This window comes from Bemisia tabaci, chromosome 10, assembly GCF_918797505.1.
Source record: "Bemisia tabaci chromosome 10, PGI_BMITA_v3".
Taxonomy (NCBI): Eukaryota; Metazoa; Arthropoda; class Insecta; order Hemiptera; family Aleyrodidae; genus Bemisia; species Bemisia tabaci.
This window is the reverse complement of record NC_092802.1, coordinates 20,331,535-20,351,932: the sequence shown is the minus strand read 5'-3', so window position 1 is coordinate 20,351,932 and position 20,398 is coordinate 20,331,535. Positions and strand designations below refer to the sequence as shown.

General features: G+C 41.3%; 1 protein-coding gene across 2 annotated transcripts in view; it reads right to left on the bottom strand.

Annotated features, from left to right (window-relative positions):
- LOC109036906 (uncharacterized) overlaps positions 1–20,398 on the bottom strand; it is a 359,096-nt gene that overhangs the window by 167,299 nt on the left and 171,399 nt on the right. For both annotated transcript variants that reach the window (XM_019051326.2, XM_072305545.1), the window contains one exon: positions 20,250–20,357. In XM_019051326.2, coding sequence (XP_018906871.2) covers positions 20,250–20,357 — 108 coding nt within the window. The remainder of the gene's footprint in view (positions 1–20,249; positions 20,358–20,398) is intronic.

The following is a 20,398-nucleotide window of genomic DNA, read 5'->3' as shown; positions in this document are numbered from 1 at the left end:
CAAATCCTCGCAGATTCGGCGGGAGCGTCGAGCACCTCGGCGCGTTCAAACGGCTCGCGTTCGGCCGCACATGGTCCGATTTTGTTGCGGTTTGTTTTGTTGAACTCAAAATATCCTAAGGAAGATTTTGAGCCCAAGTTTTTTAAAATTGGTCCATTCTTATGGATTTTAGAGAGGGGGGGATACTTACTTATTGAACGCCCCTCGTAAGTTGGTAGTAATATGCTTTGTCAAAGAAGCGCCCTCCAACGCTTGGGCGTTAGAACTGCTTGTTTTGAGCTTGGGAGATGATTTCAGAGAAAACCAGTGGCACCATCGTGTTTCTCGCGAACTTTTACATAAGAATCAATAGTCAAATCGCAAATTCCTCACACATGCAACATGAACGACGGGGTGAGCGGTTTTGAATTGTTGAATTCGGAAGGAAGGAGCATATCAATGGCTAAAGTGCAAAACCACGTATCTTCGTTTGCGACGTTGCAGATTTCTTTTTCTTTGAAAAATTAAGATGGAAGCAGAAATTTTACAACTCCGGAATGAAGATACGTGATTTCGTACTTCAGTCATAGATATATTTTGGCCGGAGCGTCATTTCGTTTGAATCAGTTAAGGTTAATTTCGTCAATAACTCACAAAAATAGAGATGCAGATAGGATTCCATGCATGTTTTCTCACCTGAAACAGAAGAGAGAGAACATGTTGCTTAGAACAGGGGTACATTAATATTTATACAACTTAATTGAATATCGAAAAAGTGTTTAATTTAAATTAATTGCATCTTAATTGGACGTATTTATGCTAAAAGGAACTATGTGCATATGGTTTGCGTGCAACATAGTTCCTTTTAGCATAAATACGTCCAATTAAGATGCAGAACGGCTACGGTTAAGCCGAACCGCTGTACCACCTTCTTTGGAAATAAAGAACTACAATATTCAGGTCATTTTTGAAACAACGAACGTGTCATTAGTTTTTCAATTCAGTTAGGCACTTTTACGGATGGGTCGGAAATTTTTTAAAAATGAGGAACCATAATTTTTAGTTAATTATTGAAACAACGAATTGACCGTCTGTTTTCCAATGCAGATACGCGCTTTTACGGATTGGTCAGACATTTTTTATAAATGAGGAGCCATAATTTCTAGTTAGTTTCTGAAACAACGGATCGGCCGTCAGTCATCCAATGCAGATAGACGCTCTTACAGATGGGTCAGACATTTTTTAAAAATGTGGAACTATAATGTTTAGTTGTAGTTTTCGAAACAACGAATTTGCCTTTACTTTCTCAAAGCAGATAGGCGCTATTACGGATGGCTCAGAAATTTTAGTTCCTCATTGAAAAATGGCGTCTTAGTAAGATGCAGAGCGGCAACGGCTGAGCCGAACCGCGACGCGAGGTTAGAACTCGTAACTCGCAGGGCCGGATCGGGCCGATCGCCGCGCCGCGCCGGGGAAAAGTTTGTCGCACGGAAGACGCGCGCATTGTTAACGGCATGCACCGAATCCAATCATGCTTATTTATAAATATAGATTAGAAAGAAACCCGGGACCCAACTTTCTCCCCCGAAGTGTTCCCCGAGACGGAGGGAAAAAAACGGAATAAAGTGCGCTAACGTGATTTTCGAGTCCCCCCGCGGCATCACGTGACTTCGCTCGCATGCATTCGCTCCTCGATAAAGCACCGTCGCACCGTGGATCGAGTCAATTGGAGAGGTCGGACATGAAATTTTTGCAAGTCCGAAAAAAGGAAATTTGGACTAGTCAGTTTTTAAATTAACGAATTTTGGAAGAAATAAAATCTTAGCGTCTGGGTTACTATGGCAGCGCTTGACACCCCCCCCCCTCCCCTCCATCCGTGAGCCCCCTCCCCCATGTGCCTTACGTAATTTGTGGACGACCCCTCATAACTATGTTCGCATTTTTCTATATTGTAAGTGATATTCATTGTCATCTTCTGATAATGGATTGCATCCGAAAATGCGTTAAAATTTTTTAATTTTATATATTTTTCAACATCTTTGGTTTGTAAAACAAACTGTCCAATAATATATGGCTGCTGATATGGTGCCTAAACTTAGGTTCTTTCTGATCATGGAGATAGATTTTCACTTTGGACTACCAAAGCTTTTGTGAGTCACATCGATTAAATAAGATATAGTGTTAGGGAAGTTACCAGATTCCTGATCATGTATAATCGCGATGAAAGTTGATAACCAATACTAGATAATTGATGCTATTTATTCGCATCTGATTACTTCTACCACTCGCGCTATGATAGTCAAAGCGCGTGCAATCGAAGTGCACAGATGCCGCAGGAGCAGAGAAGAGGAAGGAAATAGGATGCGTTGACGACGGCGCAGAGATACAACTATTCGTACTCGATGGATGTCCGTGTGGCATCTGTGTAATTGAAGGCGCGTTGGCGCGAGGCGTGTACGCGCTATGCTCCGTTTTATGCTGCAAATGAGGTGTCAGTGCGGTCCCTGCTCCTCCCTGCGATGCGTTATAACGTGAGCCTCGACCCCTCAACCTCCTCGAGCGTAACGCATGTTGGTGTTACGTACGGCACGGCCTGAAATCACTTAGGAGTGGAACACGTTCAAACCATCCTAACTTACTATTTGGGAAACCCCTGGAACGTAACAAATTTTTGAAGACTCCACCCGACGCACAGTGGAACGAGTCAATCAGAGAGGTCCGATATAAGATTTTTAACTAAGTAAATCTGCAAATTTTGTTGTTTAATTCGTCACTTTTTACATGTGAAGGGGTGCTCATAAAAAAAAAATTCCAGAGAAAATCAATGGAGCCACTGTTAAACCTCAAAGTTTGGTATGGATGGAGTTGTAAGCTTTTAACAATTCCAAATTTTGTCCGACCTCTCCCTCCGACACGACCTATTGTGCGACGCACATTGGATCGAGCCAATATAAAAGGTCGGACAAAATTTGGAAACTTTAAACGCTTATAACTCCGTTTATACAAAACTTTGAGGTTCTAAAAGTGGTTCAATTGATTTTCTCGGGAAATTTTTATTCTATGAGTACCCCTTAAAATATAAAATGTGACGAAATAATCATCAAAGTTTGCGGATTTACTTAGTTAAAAATCTTACATCGGACCTCTCTGATTGACTCGTTCCACTGTGCGCCAGGTGGAGTCTTCAAAAATTTGTTACGTTCCAGGGGTTACCCATATAGCAAGTTAGGATGGTTTGAACTTGTTCCACTCCAAAGTGATTTCAAGCCGTGCCGTGCGTGACATCAACATACGTTACCCTCGAGGGGGTTGAGGGGTCGAGGCTCACGTTATAACGCATCGCAGGGAGGAGCAGGGACCGCATTGACAACTCATTTGCAGGATAAAACGGAGCATAGCGAGTACACGCCTCGCGCCATCGCGCCTTCAATTTTGCGGACGCAACACGGACATCCATCGAGTACGAATAGTTGTATCTCTGCGCCGTCGTCAACGCATCCTATTTCCTTCCTCTTCTCTGCTCCTACGGTATCTGTGCACTTCGATTGCACGCGCTTGCATATCATAACGCGACTGGTAGAAGTAATCAGATGCGAATCAATAGCATCAATTATCTAGTACTTGTTATCAACTTTCATCGCGATTATACAAGATCAGGAATTTTGTAATTGCTCTAACATTTTTTCTGATGTAATCAATGTGACCGCCAAAACCTTTGGTTGCTCAAAGTGAAAATCTATCTTCATGATCGGAAATTTATATTTGGAATATGGACCTAAGTTTATAAGCACCATATCAGCATCTATATGGTATTGGGCAACTTGTTTCACAAACCAAAGATGTTGAAAAATATATAATATTAAAAATGTTTAATGCATTTTCGGATACAATCCATTATCAGAAGATGACAATGAGTATCACTTACAATATAGAAAAATGCGAACATAGGGATGAGGGGTCGTCCAAAAATTACGTAAGGCACATGGGGGGGGGAGGGGTCAAGAGATGCCTTACGGGCGGAAGGAGGGTTCAAGCGCTGCCATACGTAAGCCAGACTCTAAGATTTTATTTCTTCCAAAATCCGTTAATTTAAAGACTGACTAGTCCAAATGTCCTTTTTTCGGACGTTTAATGTTTTTTTGTCAAAATATAAGTTTTTCCGAATTTTTTTAATTTAGATACTGTTTATTTTTTCAATAAAACTGTTATGCTTTATGATCTCCTACCAGCGATTGGTAATGTTTAAAAAAATACCGATTTGTTTCAACACCATTTTTTCATTAAATTATGCATTTGAATGATAGGAGGGGGGGGGGGGGGTTCTGGCTTGCCTTACGTAATTATTTAGGGGGGTCCAGGCTAGCCTTACGAGTGCCCTACGGGTAGAAAGAGGGTCTAAAAATCGGAAAAAGTACCTTACGTAATTTGTGGACGGCTCCTAAGGCACAAGAATTCAGAGACTGTAGTAAAACAGACGCGGTAACCCGATTCCCGGTCAACGCGGCGCTTATAGAGCGGTCAAAGGTGTGGCGGCATTGTGCAGTTTTTAAGCACTTCTTAATGAGCTTGGCACGCGATCGAATCGTAAATTATTGCGTCGTAAAGCTCATACATGAGTAACGCTGCTGCCACGGGGGCGTCACATTATGACTGTGCGTAAAAGTATTACCGCGGTCAAGTACACTACAGCCGTGTCGAGGAAGAACGCCGTATGAGACTTCTGACGCAGCCGAATTTCCATCTGTAAAATACGAATTTCCCGGGGAAATTCCGGAGTGCGTTTTTCCCGATTTCTCGGAGGATTATACTCGCAATTTAATCTTGAGTACCAAAAAATTTCAAAGATGAATATTTATGACTCCAAATTATATTGAATATTTTATTGGGAGAAATTTGACAATGTTTGAATGCACTTGCGGCCTTTTTCTTTACGCGGCAGAGTTTAACGTGGGGTCGTTCACCTTATGTTGCTCATTCTATGATGAAATTAATGCAGGATCTTGGTATTGACGAGGGAGAGACGTGCTTTTGCAAAACTTTCCGGGGCCCATGGCAACTTTGCAAGTCTAAGACAGAAAATTCAAGGTTTTCGGAGGATTTGTGATCATTTGCAGAGGTCATACGCTAGAGAAGGGTAAAATGGTTGGTATTTGCTCAAAAGAAGCAATTTAGTAGGTTTAAATTTTGTTTTTTTTCTGCCCAAATATTCTACATCACACGTTGTGGAACAATCCAAACAAACTGATCATCGCTGCATTCGCCCCATCCGTATCAATTTCAGAATTTTGTGACTCGGGTAAATTTTTGAGAGCCTCTTGGCAACAAACCGTCGTAGAAAAACAACCAAGTTTACAGTCATTTTCCTTTGAATTTCTGAGGGATCTTTCTGGATTTTTTTTCGACTTTTTTCTCTTCTCTTAGGTTCGTCCGAGGCGTACATTTGTAGAATGACAAGGCACAGAACTTTTTGTCCCAGCTTAAATTTGTCTTGCTTGGCTACCATTATTAATCCCTTGGAGGAAGTCATTGCTCCATTCTCGTCCAAATCGTGCTCTTCAAAAATCCCAACGTATCAAAATTTGTTCTTATTTCAACGTTTTTCAGGTAGTTTCTTTGTGAGGACAAATGACTCCAACTATAAGATTGTTAAATAACAACCTTCCGAGGTTTTTTTTTATGGCTTACACCTTTTTACCCTGTTTGGACTTGCATGCTTTTTTCCTTTTCAGCGGTATTTCTAGCACTCATAATTAATGAACCCTGCAGATGTTGATATTGATGATCTCTTGAATTACTTCTGAAAAGCCTCTGGTGAAAAGAAAGGGTGTTGCCTAGTCATTTTACGAATACAGACTCTCAGATTACTTAGTTCAGCATGTTTTATCTTCATGCCTCTCTCAGAACTAAAAAAAAATCTTCAAAAACAAATTGTACTTCATTTTCACAAGCACCGAGAGATATGAGAGGCCGACACTGGCCTTTGCTGCAGTCATGAGGGGAAAAAACGGCGTAAAGCATCGAAATGATGCCAAATGTCATTTCGTGTACACGAATTTTCTGGAAAATAACTCGTGAATATTTCTCTTCCAATTTGTTTGGAGAATTGTATCCGCAATTTTAGTTTAAAGGATCTGAATATTTCAAGGGAAGATATTCACAACTTTCTCCACACTGAAAACAAATTCTCTGCGTTTTTACCACGGCCGGTTGGCACCTTTACCATCTCACTTTTTTACCAATTATTGGTAATTTTACCAAGACAGACTGGTAAGCTTACCTAAAAACCGGCATTTTTACTGTTTTTTTAGGTAAGAATACCACTTTTATTGGTAATCAATTCTCGGTAACTTTGCCCTTTTATCTCGGTAACTCTACCACGGTCGATAAAAAATATTGGCGTTTTTACCAAGGTCCAGTAAAATTACCGAGAAAGTTCAATAATTTCACCGCGATTTCTCGGTAAAATTACCAATTCCATAAATGGTAATTTTACCAAGAAAAAACTGGGATCAAATAGAACCCTGAATTCTCGGTAATTTTACCCTTTTCTTAGTAAATACACTGAGATTTTTTTTTTAGTGAAGGATCTGAAAATTTCAAGGAAAGATTGTCACAACTTTTTCCGAGAATAAATACTCGATGGTGGAAATTTGGCAACTTTCGATAGTACATACGGTGTTCCTCCTGAGCACGGACAAGTGCAGGCTAATTAAGCTCGCGACTCCGAGTGCTGCGATTTGCAACTGTGAATACCGAGGCGTGGGCAGTTCCGCGCCGGGGGGGGGGGGGGGGGGGGGGTGTGGAGTTTTCAGAAAAATCCTCTCGGAGCATATGCGCCCGTTCCCATGACGAACCGCAGCGGAGCCTGGCGCGCCCTTTTTTGAAATTTTATCAGCATCATCAGTCATTGACCGCGCGGCGGCCTTTTCATCCGCTCCCGGTTTCCCTTTTAATTTCTCCTTTTTATCTCCCGGCTCTTTGAAACAATCGCGACCGCATCTCCCGGGTCTCGCCGACAGGCCAAGCCTCGTGAAAAATCGGGAGAATTTTGAACGGGCTCGTTGCAAACTTCAACTGCAGCGAAAAGTGGAGTTGTTCCTTATACACGGTAAAAAACTTCGTGCGTGGGACCCGAAGTTGAGATCATATTGATCTCTGAATTTTTCGGATCACGCATCCGAAAACTTGTGGTCCAGCTGCCGAAGTTCGGGTCAGACATTTGAAGTACTTCAGATATGCACCGAGTACTTCAGATGTGTGACCTGAACCCTTCGGTATATACTGAAGTACTTCAGATGTTTGACCCGAACTTCGGCAGCTGGACCTCAAGTTTTCGGAGGCGTGATCCGAAAACTTCAGAGATCCACTTGATCTCAACTTTGGGTCCCATGCACGAAGTTTTTTTCTCCGTGTAGAAAGTGGCTCAAGTATCACGAGCGGCCGTACAAGTATTACGTAACGCACTTTCTCCGATTTTTTGGACCCCTCTTCCCCATGTAACGCGCCCCTGCACCACACTTTTAAATTACGGAACGCTGGCCTGACTCCCCCTCCCCATTTTTTGAAAAATCACGAAAACGCTGAGAAAATAAACAGCTTGAAAAAGGTCAGGGTTTTTGGAGGTATTTTGCTGAAATACAGCGGTAGGAGATGCAGGGAGGTGTGAAAATACACTATTAGATTTGTTTTATTCATAATTTTACCAAAATAGGGCATTTGGACAATTTCGAGTTAGGTAACCATCGGACGCCAGCGTCGTCGGCTGGGTCACGCGCCGAAGACATTCATTCAGGAAGGGCGGTATTTTAAATTTTTTGCACGTTTTCCCCTAAGTTTGTTTTTTCCTCTAACTCGGATTTGTTTCGTAACGTTGGGCTTGACCAGTGACCTTGCCTTCCCCGCGAACCTCCCCTCCTCCCCTAAGTGCATTAACCCATACTTAAACGGCTCCTCAGCGCAACACATTGGATCTAGATTCCAGACTCTTAAAAACATCGACAAGAAAAAGTATTCTTGATTCAATCAGAATCTAGCTTAAATCAAGAACCAAGCCTCTTAATTCGAGCGGATTCGTTTTGATTCAAGCAAAAATCCAATTGAATCAAGAGTCTGGACTCTAGATTCATTGTTTTTTTTTTCCAGTGTAGCTGTAGTTTGCAAAAAGCCCAAGCCCATTTTAATTATATGCAAGAGTGAATTCGGTCTGTTTTTGTACGTACGTCTGGCAACCAAGCTCCGCCCTCAGACAGATATGACGGAGGGTCTCACCTCTTGATTTTAATTCATTATGCACAGTAAGCAGCGAGGATGTTAGATCGTCGTAATGATACGCGTCTGTTTTTTCTTCGTTTTGATTTGCAACTTGATAAATTGTGTTTTTCCCACGAAAAGTGTTTTTAATTAACTCGGTGTGTTGTTCGCACTCTCCGTAGGAGGTGAGCTATGAACTTGAGTTTGGGGGAGTACACTCAAATCATGCCAGGCATCTCGTTTTGTATCATAATGCCGTCTTTTATGAATCAAATATTTATTTTTGCACACAGAGTTGCGCATCTATGAACGTGAATTTCTTATCATAAGGCTTATAAGAATGTTAATTATTAAACGTATTAAAATGCGGTTTAATGACAATTTGTGTGTAAACCAAAACTTAAAGCACCTTTCGTTACCTGAACACACCCTTGGTAGTCAAAAACAAACTATAAGTCAAGACCCACGAAGTCACTTTCGTGTGCTTTCAGGGTATCTTCTAGGATCCCTAAGACACCTTTTCCAGCGAACAATTTAATGAAGGCAAATGATTCCTAGAGCACGGTGCGCACACTAAAAACGCTAAAGAGTAATTTAGAAACTGACAATTACGCACTTAATTTTCTGCAAATTTATAACACCCCGGTTTCGCGCCGATCCGAAATCAAGAATTCTTCATGATTGCAGATCGAGAATTTTTCCGGAAGATTTGCAGATCGAGAATTTTTCCGGAAGCTTTGCAGATCAAGAATGTTTCCGGAAGATTTGCAAGTTGAGCCCGGATATTCTACCGGAATATTTGCAGATCGATAATTTTTCCGGAAGATTTGCAGATCAAGAATTTTTCCGGAAGCTTTGCAGATCAAGAATGTTTTCGGAAGATTTGCAAATTGAGCCCGGATATTCTACCGGAATATTTGCAGATCGATAATTTTTCCGGAAGATATGCAGATCAAGAATTTTTCCGGAAGATTTGCAAATTGAGCCTGGATATTCTACCGGAAGATTTGCAAATTGAGAATTTTTCCGGAAGATCTCGGACTTTTTTCCGGACAATTTTAATTTGACTTGCGGGAGGCCTACCCTGCCTCTATTAGTTTGGCTTCGGGTTATTAGCGGATTTTGGCGAAGTCGCCTGGCGGCGAAGTTATGTTTACATTCGTGAGGAAGCGATGCCGTGCCGGGCGCTCGTAAGGCGGGCAGCGCAGTAAAATTGTCAAAAGAAATAATGCAAGTTGGTAAAGTGTGCCTGCGCTAGGGGCTCGTGCCGCACGCCGGGAATCCAGCCGTCGTCGTCATTAAAACTTGCCTGAAACTTGCCCAACAGCGACCTCACATACCGCCGGAGCTTCCTCGCCTATATAGGGTGCTCCATGGATTCGCGCCCTCGCCTCGAGTTGATGTCAGTACGCTGCAAACGTAAGCTGATCGATCAAAAATCGTCCGATGGTCTGTCGTAATTTTCTTTCAGAGCGGCGCACAGAGGGTCGAGTCAATACAAGAGGTCGGACAAAATTTTGAAACTTTTAAAGCTTATAACTCTGCTTAAACAAGACTTTGAGATTTTAAAAGTGGTTCCATTTGTTCCCTCGTGAAGTCAGCTCCAGAAGCACCCCTTAAAATTTAAAACGTGACGAAATAAACATAAACATTTGCAGTTTTAGTCAAAAATACATGTCCGGCTTCGTTGATTTACTCGATCCATTGTGCGGTGGTTTACCTCATTTATTCGAATAATACAATACATACATACGGGTAGTTTCACGATAAGTGGAATAGTTTTGTCGCCAACAGTTAACACATTTTTCGGTCATATTTCTAGTATTAAAGAAAACGATTTTTTTTTGATTAATCTACACAGAGTTACGTGTTATAACGCTTTCCAAAGATTTATCGCTCTACTTTTCAATTTTATTGTATGACCGAAAATGTTCTATCTGTTACGCTGATTTTTTACGGCGTAACAGACAGTACATTTTCGGAATTTACTTAAAATTAATTGAGAAGTAAAGCAATAAATCATTAGAAAGCGTTATAATTCGTAACTCATCCATGGAAGATTAATGCGAAAAAATTCGGGTGATCATCATTTCTACTGAAAATGTGACCGAAAAATGTGTTGTCTATTAAGCCGACAAACCTATTTCAGTTATCGTGAAACCACCCATACATATAAGTCGCTTCAGAGCACTCCCTGCACTGAAAAAAAAAGTGGTTGGATTTTTCCATTCCTTCACGCTGTATTTCACACAACGTTAATTTAGAGTCAATTCTGCCAGAAGAAAGGGAAATGTTACTATATACTGGTACAGGTAACCAATCCTCTGGCAGAATACACTTGAAGATTGGAAGAATTTACCATTCCTTCACGCTGTATTTCACACAACGATAATTTAGAGTCAATTCTGCCAGAAAAAAGGTAAACGTTACTGTATACTGGTACAGGTAACCAATCCTCTGGCAGAATACACTTGAAGATTGGTAGAATTTACCACGGTAAATTCTACCAACCTTTTTTTTTCAGCGTGGCGCGCAATCACCCTGCAATCACTCTTTCATCCCTAAAAACCGGCAACGGAGGTCAGGACGAGAGAGATGTACAAACGCGAAAAGGCCGGCGCGCCCCTCAAAAAGAGCATTTCCGAAGCCTCAACCCTCGCAGGGCGGGGGAGGAGAGGAGTAATGATTTGAGCATCACGCATACCCGGTGCCAGTCCGTGCTACCCGCGGAAGATTAATATCTGGCGACTTAATAATCGTGGTCGGTCGCCAGGAGGAGTTCCTTATATTTCATTAAGTTCACCCCCAATTAAGTTCAGCACCGATCGGGTAACCGGGGTGGGGCGGCGCGGCGGACCACCAGTAACCCGCCGACAATGCAGGCGCAGGCTCATGAGTTAGGGTCACGGAGTGGAGGTGGTGTTTAGATTCGTCTAACGGGCAGCTACAGAGTGATCCATGCCAAAGTGTCTACATAGAGAGAAAACTCAACACAAGAGTGAACATATTTGCACCGCGTTTAGCAGAAAGAAACCAAGCCACATCAGCTATTGTCAAACTCATTTGGGCAATTCAACTTTTTACATGAAATCAGTTGTGCGGATTTTTGTGCAAATTTCAGTGAATTTCCTACATACACCGTTAAAAATCAATTATTCACTCTGAGCGCATGCCGGCGCGAAAAACAAGCTCAGCGCTAATATCACTACCGCTCCGGATTGGATGGCTAACGATGGAAAACACGTGACGAATTAATTGAGTTCCCTGTTTGAAATGCATGCATAATTTGACCCGTAGCTTTATGACCCTTTTTAAAATTTTAATCTTTTCTGGGAATATTCGCAAATGGAATAAACGCTTTTTTATTGGATCACTCGATCAAAATTTGTCTTTCGGACAAACGCGCTTTCTCCGGATCATGCGCTTAATATCCTAGCACGTTTTCTCATATTTGTATGCGCAAGGTCATGTTAAAGCACATTTATATAAGTATATCAAACAGCAACAACATTCTTAATGGATTTATTTTGTTCAGGTTAGGCACCTGCAAATAAACGTAATTGCCTCTATACAGTCATTAATTTTCTTGCAAAAGATAGTTGTATCAAACCGATCTGTACACAGGAACAAACACGGTGTATCAGTGTTCTTCTTCCTTATCATCAATTGGAATAGGTTTTACGATACTAGGATAGCCCAGAGAGTGAACAATCGTTATTTCAGGAAAGGATTTTGATCCAGTGATCCTATAAATTAATGTTTATTTCTCTTCGTCGATGTGCCCGATGCCGGGTCTAATCTTAAACTTTATGCAGAATTTTCAAAGCATCAAAATTGGATGTATTTCTGCCAAGCGAAAATATGTGCATTAAGACCTGAGTTCTGCGACCCATCAGAACATATGCATAATATGGCTTACGTCGTAAAGCACATAGTCACGTTTGGCAGAAATAAGTCCAATTGTGAGTCAAATTCTTGCATTTGAAACATGCGGAACTGAATGAGTAACAATTAATATCTGTTGAGTTCGGGCAAAGTTCTGCCTTCAATAAACGGTATAGGCAAAACGAGCTCCCAGGAGTTAAAATAGTTGTATGAAGAAATCGTCGCAGATACTAATACCCGAATCAATTTTGCAAACACTTCCCTTGCGGATACCAATTAAGTTCAGTTCATAATCGCTTTCTACTGATGAAATGAAGGATTAAACATGTTTCATTATGAAACGCCAAGATGTCACAAGATTTGAACACCGTTAAGAACTCACATAACCTTTAATCTCAAAAAATAAGGTGATCTCAAGTATATTCTATCTCCAATACGCTCAAGAAAGCTCCGACCCTGCCGAAATGAAAATAAAACCAAAAGAGATGTGATGCGAAGCCCTCAAAATCAATACATTCAAGATGTGATGCTCATTATGGGGGCCTGCCCCACGGATGACACGCAATAAATCCAACGCCATAATTTTCAATATATTGATTTCCGAAGTATCGAACACCGTCTACTACCTACAAGCCATTAATTGGACTCCCCACACAGAAACCAGCTGATTGAATCTCCAATTTTAAGGCACTTTTTAAGAACCTCAAATTTTCTCGGGTTCTTTAGACCGTTATGAAACCACTTGGCGGAAGTCCACGAGGACCTTTCATTGGATGCATTTTCTACCAATAAGAGCTTCTTAAGAAGTTTATGACAGTTGAGTTTGGATACGGATAGATGTCAAGCAACGCGGGCCTGTTTCCACCGAAAGAAATCTTGGAGTGAAATCTGGAGTGCATTTCACCCTGTCCTGAGCCTGTTTTGCGTCCTCAAAACCCGGGTAAGTAGAACAAATAATACTCGACGCGATGAGCTCCGTTTTTAAAGAGTGGATTCTTCTCTTTTTGTGATGTCAACTTTACATCTACGAAGCTAATTTTACTCCTTTGCCACGTCACCTATTGCCAAATTTATTCGAACAGGTTAATTCTTTTACATGAAAACGGCTGTGACAATTTTTGTGCAATTTTCACTGAATTTTCTGCACAGTACGAAGCAAATTCTTCAAAATTTCCGTACGAATCCGCACAAACGTTCTCTTGTGAAAAATTAAAGTTTCCAGTTAAATTGGACAATTACTGATGTGGCCTGGTTCCTAACCGCGGCCTTAGTAGGCTCCAAGACAGGGTGACATGAAATTTAAGAAAGAAATGGACGATTGGAAAATTCAGTGAAACGTTTCATGAAATTTAATGATGTTGTGAAATATTTCATATTTTTCAGGGGCTACAGTATGCAACCCGCACTCAAACACATAAAACTAGAAGAGAGTCACATTTTTACATATTGCGAACATGAAAAGGAACCGCTACCTTTCAATATCTTTCACAAATTTCTGAAATTGCAATTAATATTTCACGTAAAATTTCCCGGTTTAATTTTTCATGAAATTATGCCACCCTACTTCGATGATTTCAAGAAACCCACTTACTTCGCTACCCCTTCTTCACAACCATGATTATATCCCTTCAAGAGTCGGCATCCCTGCATCCGCTCGCCCCCTCCCACCCCTCGATGAGCTCACTCACGTACGCGATCGCCCCTCACGCAGGGATCTCGCGTGCGCAGATAAAGGGGGCGGGGGGTTCGTGGAATCGAAGCTTCAACGCTGCGTTTTGACAAAGATCCTTCAATTAGAGGTTATCGGCACCCTCCGTCGTTCCCGCCACCCACGATTGGATTCCCACCTGTTGCGCCCGTCAAGGGCGCCGCCGGTGAGAGTCTTTTTTTACGAGCGTCGTCGGAGCAAACAGTGTCCACTTTTGTTTGGATTCGGCGCCCGATACGACGCACAGTGGATCGAGTCAATGGAGATGTTGCATGTGTGAGGAATTTGCGATTTGACTGTTGATTCTTACGTTAAAGTTCGCGCGAAACACGATGGTGCCACTGGTTTTCTCTGAAATCATCTCCCAAGCTCAAAAAAAGCTCTCAAGTCAAGGCCAAAATGGAGGGGATATCCTACGCTATCCTGAGAGTCCACCTCTACATCAAGACAAACTCTCCATGCAAAGATAGGGAGCATATACATTGACAGGGCTGCCACTTTATTTGGGGACTCCAAAACTGAAAACACGGCAACACTGCTAGTGTATTTACTCCCTATCTTTGCATGGAGAGTTTGTCTTGATGTAGAGGTGGACTCTCAGGATAGCATGGGATATCCCCTCCATTTTGGCCTCAACTTAAGAGCTTTTTGTGAGCTTGGGAGTCGATTTCAGAGAAAACCAGTGGCACCATCGTGTTTCTTGCGAACTTTTACATCAGAATCAACTGTCAAAACGCAAATTCCTTACACATGCAACATCATTATTAGAGAGGTCGGACATGAAATTTTTGACTAAAACTGTGAGTTTGATGTTTATTTTGTCACATTTTAAATTTTGAGGGGTGCTCATTGAAGAAAATTTCACGAGGGAGTCAATGGAACGACTTATAGAACCTCAAAGTTTTTTATAAACGGAGTTATAAGCGTTTAAAGTTTCCAAATGTTGTCCGACCTTCCCTATAGACTCGATCCATTGTGCGATCCATGGAGGGAGGGACGGGGAATGTTTACGAGGCCCGGGTTTGTTTACGTGTGGTCGTGGTGCGAGTGAATTACCTCGCGACTTGATGAGGTAATTAATGCTGTCCTGCTATGAAAGAACGTCGTATGTTCCGAAATATGCACCTGTTTTCCTGTCTTGTTCCCGATTTTCTTTGTACTTCGATGTCTAGACGATGCGCATTTCAAGCTTCGCGAAGATCATCATCAGGTCCTCAAAAATGACCGATTACACAGCGCGTCAAACGATAAACTACTAATCCGGACCATCGGTGGATGTAGCAAATTGGCAACACTGCCTTTTCTCCATATAAATCTATGGAAATGTATCGATCCTTGGAGGGGCCAGGCGCTCCGACAAGAATCAATTATTTAGCGTAGGTTTAAATGGAGGAAATCCGGTGTTGCCAAATTGCTGGATCCGATCCGGACGAATAACCGAAAAACTTTAAAATGGAAACGGGAAATGACGGTAAATAATCACGGTTGACCCTAGGCTCAACTCATCACTGTATGATTAGATCTTTCACAGGTTGGGATTATCCTTCTTGAGAGGGTGGGTTCTGTAACAAATTAACGAATTTGCCTCTCACATTTGTCTGTTTTACTTGAGAACAACAAGATGAAACACTAACAAAGTGGCCCAAACTGTACGTAACAAGGTGGTAAAATAGAACTGGGCCCACACAATTTTGAGGAGAAAACAAGGCCGGAAAGTTCAAAAATTTCTGTTAGCGTCAAAATTTTGAGCTCGAATAGTATACCAGCACAAGTATTTTATCATCATCTTACTTGAAGTTTAATTTACCGTCTTTAGAAAACAGATTTAATTTATCGGTTCTTTAATATCTCAAGAGGGGCTTTAGCATTTAAAGTAATTCCGGGGATTCCACTTTTGAGGGTCATTTTTGTCGTCGTCATCATCGGATATTATTGTCAAAGTGAGTGGAACTATTTTTTAAACCAGCGAGTCTACAATATTGTACCCAGGGTGGCCACAGTCAGGGAAAATCGGGAAATGTCAGGGGAAATGATGGAAAAGTTAGGGAGAATGATGAAAGTGTCAGGGAAAAATTGTTAATTCACCTTTATCTGCTTTGAGAATGGGTTTGGCGTTATTTTGAACAACAAATTTTTCCCGAAAACTGTTTATGCCCGGGCACATCTTCAACTGTCAGGGAATTTTATTCAAATGTTTCTGGGAAATCAGGGAATTTCATCCTCCAAATGCTGTGGCAATCCTGGACTGTACCATTTTGTCTTAGATCCGGTTCACACATTTGGACCGTCCACGACCGAACTTCCCTATTTCGATGATCGTTCTTTTAATCGTGCAAGCGGCGCCGGCGCCCAAGTCACGAGCTCAATCACTCACTTCTTGGTTTTATCCCATTACTTCTGCCTTTAATTCTTTTTCCCTCCTGTGCCGCCCCTTCACCCCCAAACAACCTGGTAAACCTTCGTCTTCTCCCGGTCATAAATTGGCTTCGACTGCAGTTGTGTGATGCGGTCGCTTGGGCTCACATCTCTAATCCGACCACTAAATCCGATTATCCCTCGCTGCGGCGATAGCCTTGTGCCCCCGCCTGCCTGCGGTTTCATTCTCCACTCATTCCCAGCAATACTGCCGTGCTAAGGAAGAACGCCATATAAACCTTTCAGAATTATCTAATTTGCTCTGATAAAACATGTTTTTTTGACGAAATTCCATGCATATTTTCCACTAAAATTTTCAGGTATTCTAGATTAAATTGCGTATAAAATTATCTGAACATTTTGGAAAATGATATTCATAATGTTCCCAATATATTCGGTTTTTTATTGAAGGCAATTTGGCAACGTTTGAAGGCTCATATGCCGTTTTTCCTTAGCATGGCGGAATAACCCTCGATTTTGCGAATTCTCTTCAACGTAGGGAGAAATCCTCCTCGGGACAATTTTGTATTTCAGTTTTTAGCGATGATTTGATCTCTATTTAGGTCTAGTTGAACTTTTTAATAAGCGTTATAATGATAATTTTATGAGCGGATGGTTTAGAATGTGTAAAAAACCGTTAACCGCTTGGTGAGGAGTTACTTTTAGATTGTCGCACAAATTGTGTTCTACGTGGATTTATGAAGAGGAAACCTACATCATAATGCTTAGAGTTGCATCGCCTCTTGCGGTTCATTAAAAAATACTACACAACCTTGTAATGAGTTTTTTTCTTTTCTCTTCTTTTACAAGGGAATTTCGTTAAGAAACGGGTGAATTCAATCTATTTACCACCGATTCCTACGTTTTCAATCGCTTATATAAGTACAATTCGTGATTTTATAATCATTTGTAAGAATGATAAAGGCACGTCTTTGCTGTTGTGATCTCAGCATGGAAAGATCGCCGTTGCAGACTTTTGATGTAGCGGAGGGAAAAAGTTGCGCCAAATAGAAGATTCTATCAGCAATACAAGAGCTAAAGACATGAAATTTGAAGGTATAAGAAAGTCGTAGCATAGAGATTTTGGAAAAAAATTTGACCTCCCTTTCTCCCGTATTGTGCAGTAGCAATTATTGTAAGTTGGGAACACTTTTTTTTCTCCATTGAAATGTATGTTAAACAATCGATTTTAGGTGAGGCAGCTGTCTTGGCGAGAATCGATACATTCAAAGGATTTAAATGGGGTATTAACAGTGTTGCCAATCAGTTGCAGTCACCCTTGGTATCGTGGAGCTCCGTCGAATTGGAGGTTTAAAATTTTGTATTCGTCAATTACCCAATAAACATCCGAGATCTACCGATTTTTCTGTAACTGGAGGGGTTATCTAGAAAGTGCCAGCTCTCCATGATTGATTTGACATGGAATGGCCCCTCTCAATTCTTACAGCTTGTCTTGTTTCAGTTTTTATAAAACATACCAAGTGTATCTTGTCCGAGGAAACGTGCATCCGTCACACTGAAGACAGCTAATCAAGACGGGAGCCAACGACGTGACGTCTCAAACGACCCGCTCCCGCACGGACATAACTTGCCGCGCAGTGGAATGAGCAATCGAGATACAAAATGTTTGGCTGAATTTGAAAATTTTAATTTTTATTTTGTCATATTATCAGGGTGTCCAGAGCAGGTTGGTCAAAAATAAGTACTTTTACAGTACTTTTTCAGTACATTCTTGAGAAATTCAGTACCTCTAACAGAAAAATTCCGTACTTTTTCAGTACCTCCATGTGACGAAATTGGAGAAATTCAATTAATTTGAAATTATGAAAAAAATTACAAAAAATATAAGAAAATTCCGGACCTTATTGCGGAATTTCCGCACTTTTTCAGTACTTCCGGAACGCCCTTAAATAATCAGTACTATTTCCGGAAATTCCGGACTTGTAGACCCGCAATTAAGTCGCAAAATAACTCATACAATGTCATATTGTGTCAAAAATTTGCAATAAAGTTGCGATTTCATCGAAATATTATTGAGCAAAAGATCATGATGAATGCAGTTTAAATCTCGATGTTATCGAACGCGATTTTATAGTGATAAAATTTCGACAAGACTGAGGATGATCACTCGGACAGTGATGACCCTAGCAATTTTATGGCCAGAAAATCATAAAAAAATGGCAACTTAATTTCAAAATATCGTTACTTTTCCGTCGATACCATGGATGTCCGACCTCTTTCATTGGCTCGCTCCACTGTGCGCCGTTCCGTTTTAACGCGCCGCCGCCGTTCCGCTGCGAAGTGGTTAACGTAAATTTACGACATGGCGGCTGCCAGAAAAAATATTAATTGACCAATTAGCTTCGCATATTATTATCGCTCCAGCTAAACAAACTCTGCCCGGTTGAAAAGATGAACGCAAATGTAGGAGGTCTTTATCAATGTTTCCGTCGTTGTTGGCTAGGAGAACCGCGCTTTCGGGCCGCAACTTGGAAGCGAGAAAAAAAAGGGGTTTTTGGTCATTCTCTGATGTTAGTTTTGGTGAGCTTATGAAAATTAAGGAAATTCTGTAAAATACGGTAACCATTCATCAATATTTGAGAAAGGAACTCTGCAGCCTGATCGTCGAAATTTATGTCGGCACAGCAAGAATCGAATAGCGTCTTACGACACGGCGCAGTTAGGGGTATGTCGTGTCTTATGTTGCTAACATAGCCAGTGAAAATTTCAACAATCAGGCTGCAGTTCTCTTTTCTATTCGAAGCAAAGAAAAAATTAGAGCTCGCATTAAATAAGGCAACAGTGTAGTCGCCCGGTAGACTCATATTAGCGCCTGCAAGACTGCAGGAATACTTCGCGCATTGCGCCAAACAGTGCGGTTGGCGTCGAACGCATATTAGCGCCTACAAGACTGCATGAATACTTCTCGCATCGCGCCAAACGCAGTGCAGTCGGTCGGTTGGCCTGAAACGCATGGAGTTTTTAGCAAAACTTCGAATACATCTTTCTACACTCGCTCTGAAATTCTTATATGTTTTAATAGCGTTCGGAAATGTACATTGGCGGATCCAGCAAATTGACAACATTGTTTTTCTCCATTAAAACATATGGAAATGTATCGATCCTAGGAGGGGCCAGGTTTTCTGCCAAGAATCGATTATATGACATAGGTTTAAATGGAGGGAATTCGGTGTTGCCAAATCTCTGGATCCGCCTCTTGCAGTGTATTACCCAGGGTTTTACACATGTATCTGACTTTTTGTTCCTCTATTCTAGTGTCTGTCTCTTCGGTACCTATATGAACATTCTAAGGACCACGGCTGGTATATTTTTTCGTAAGATGACCTCGGGATATTTTTTTACGTCTCGGCAAATTTCGCAGAGCCCGAAGTAATGAGGTTTCTGGTACTGTATTATGAGTATAAGAATAACCCTCCCTCAGAATTTTCAATCTCAACTTGAAATAAAATCTGTGGCTGTGCAAGAGAGAGTTCCTGTTCGAACTTTTTAAGAACACGATTGTGAGAGGAAAGTTAGCGTCTCCATGCGACGTAAATTAAAAAGTAACAATTTCCCCGCATCGAGGTGAGAATGAAGTGGCTTGCCAAGTCAGTGTCATTGTCGCGAATTCTGCCTATTAAGTAGAGATAAAAAATAGGTCTCAACCAATTTTCGCTCCCGTTTCTCTTGGCCAACTCCTCTCGAATTCCCGACGGACACGGTTGTCCGCTTTTGGCAAAAAAAAGAGTTTTATGAATTCTAACTGTAAGTTTAATGCTAATACCACATTCATGTTATATTTTTTCCATAAAACTTTCGCCTTAAAACCTCAAAGTTTTGTATGAACGGAGTTATGAGCTTTTAAAGGTTCCAAATGTCCAACCTCTCCCATTGACTCGATCCAGTATGCGTCGTTATGGTGATTCTCACCGATCCATCTATGGAACAGTGAAAGTAAATCGCAATATACTATGTACAAGATAAAGGCAAGAAGCCAAAAATTTAGACTCACCTAAAATTTGACCTAAGACGGTTCTGCCGTCTTCTCCTAAGCAAGCACTTCTTGCGTCAAACGGGTTCGTGAATTGGACGAACGCGAAGCCTTTGTGCATGGAGATTCCTGGAACAAAGAAGCAAGATTTCCAACTGAAAAAAATACGA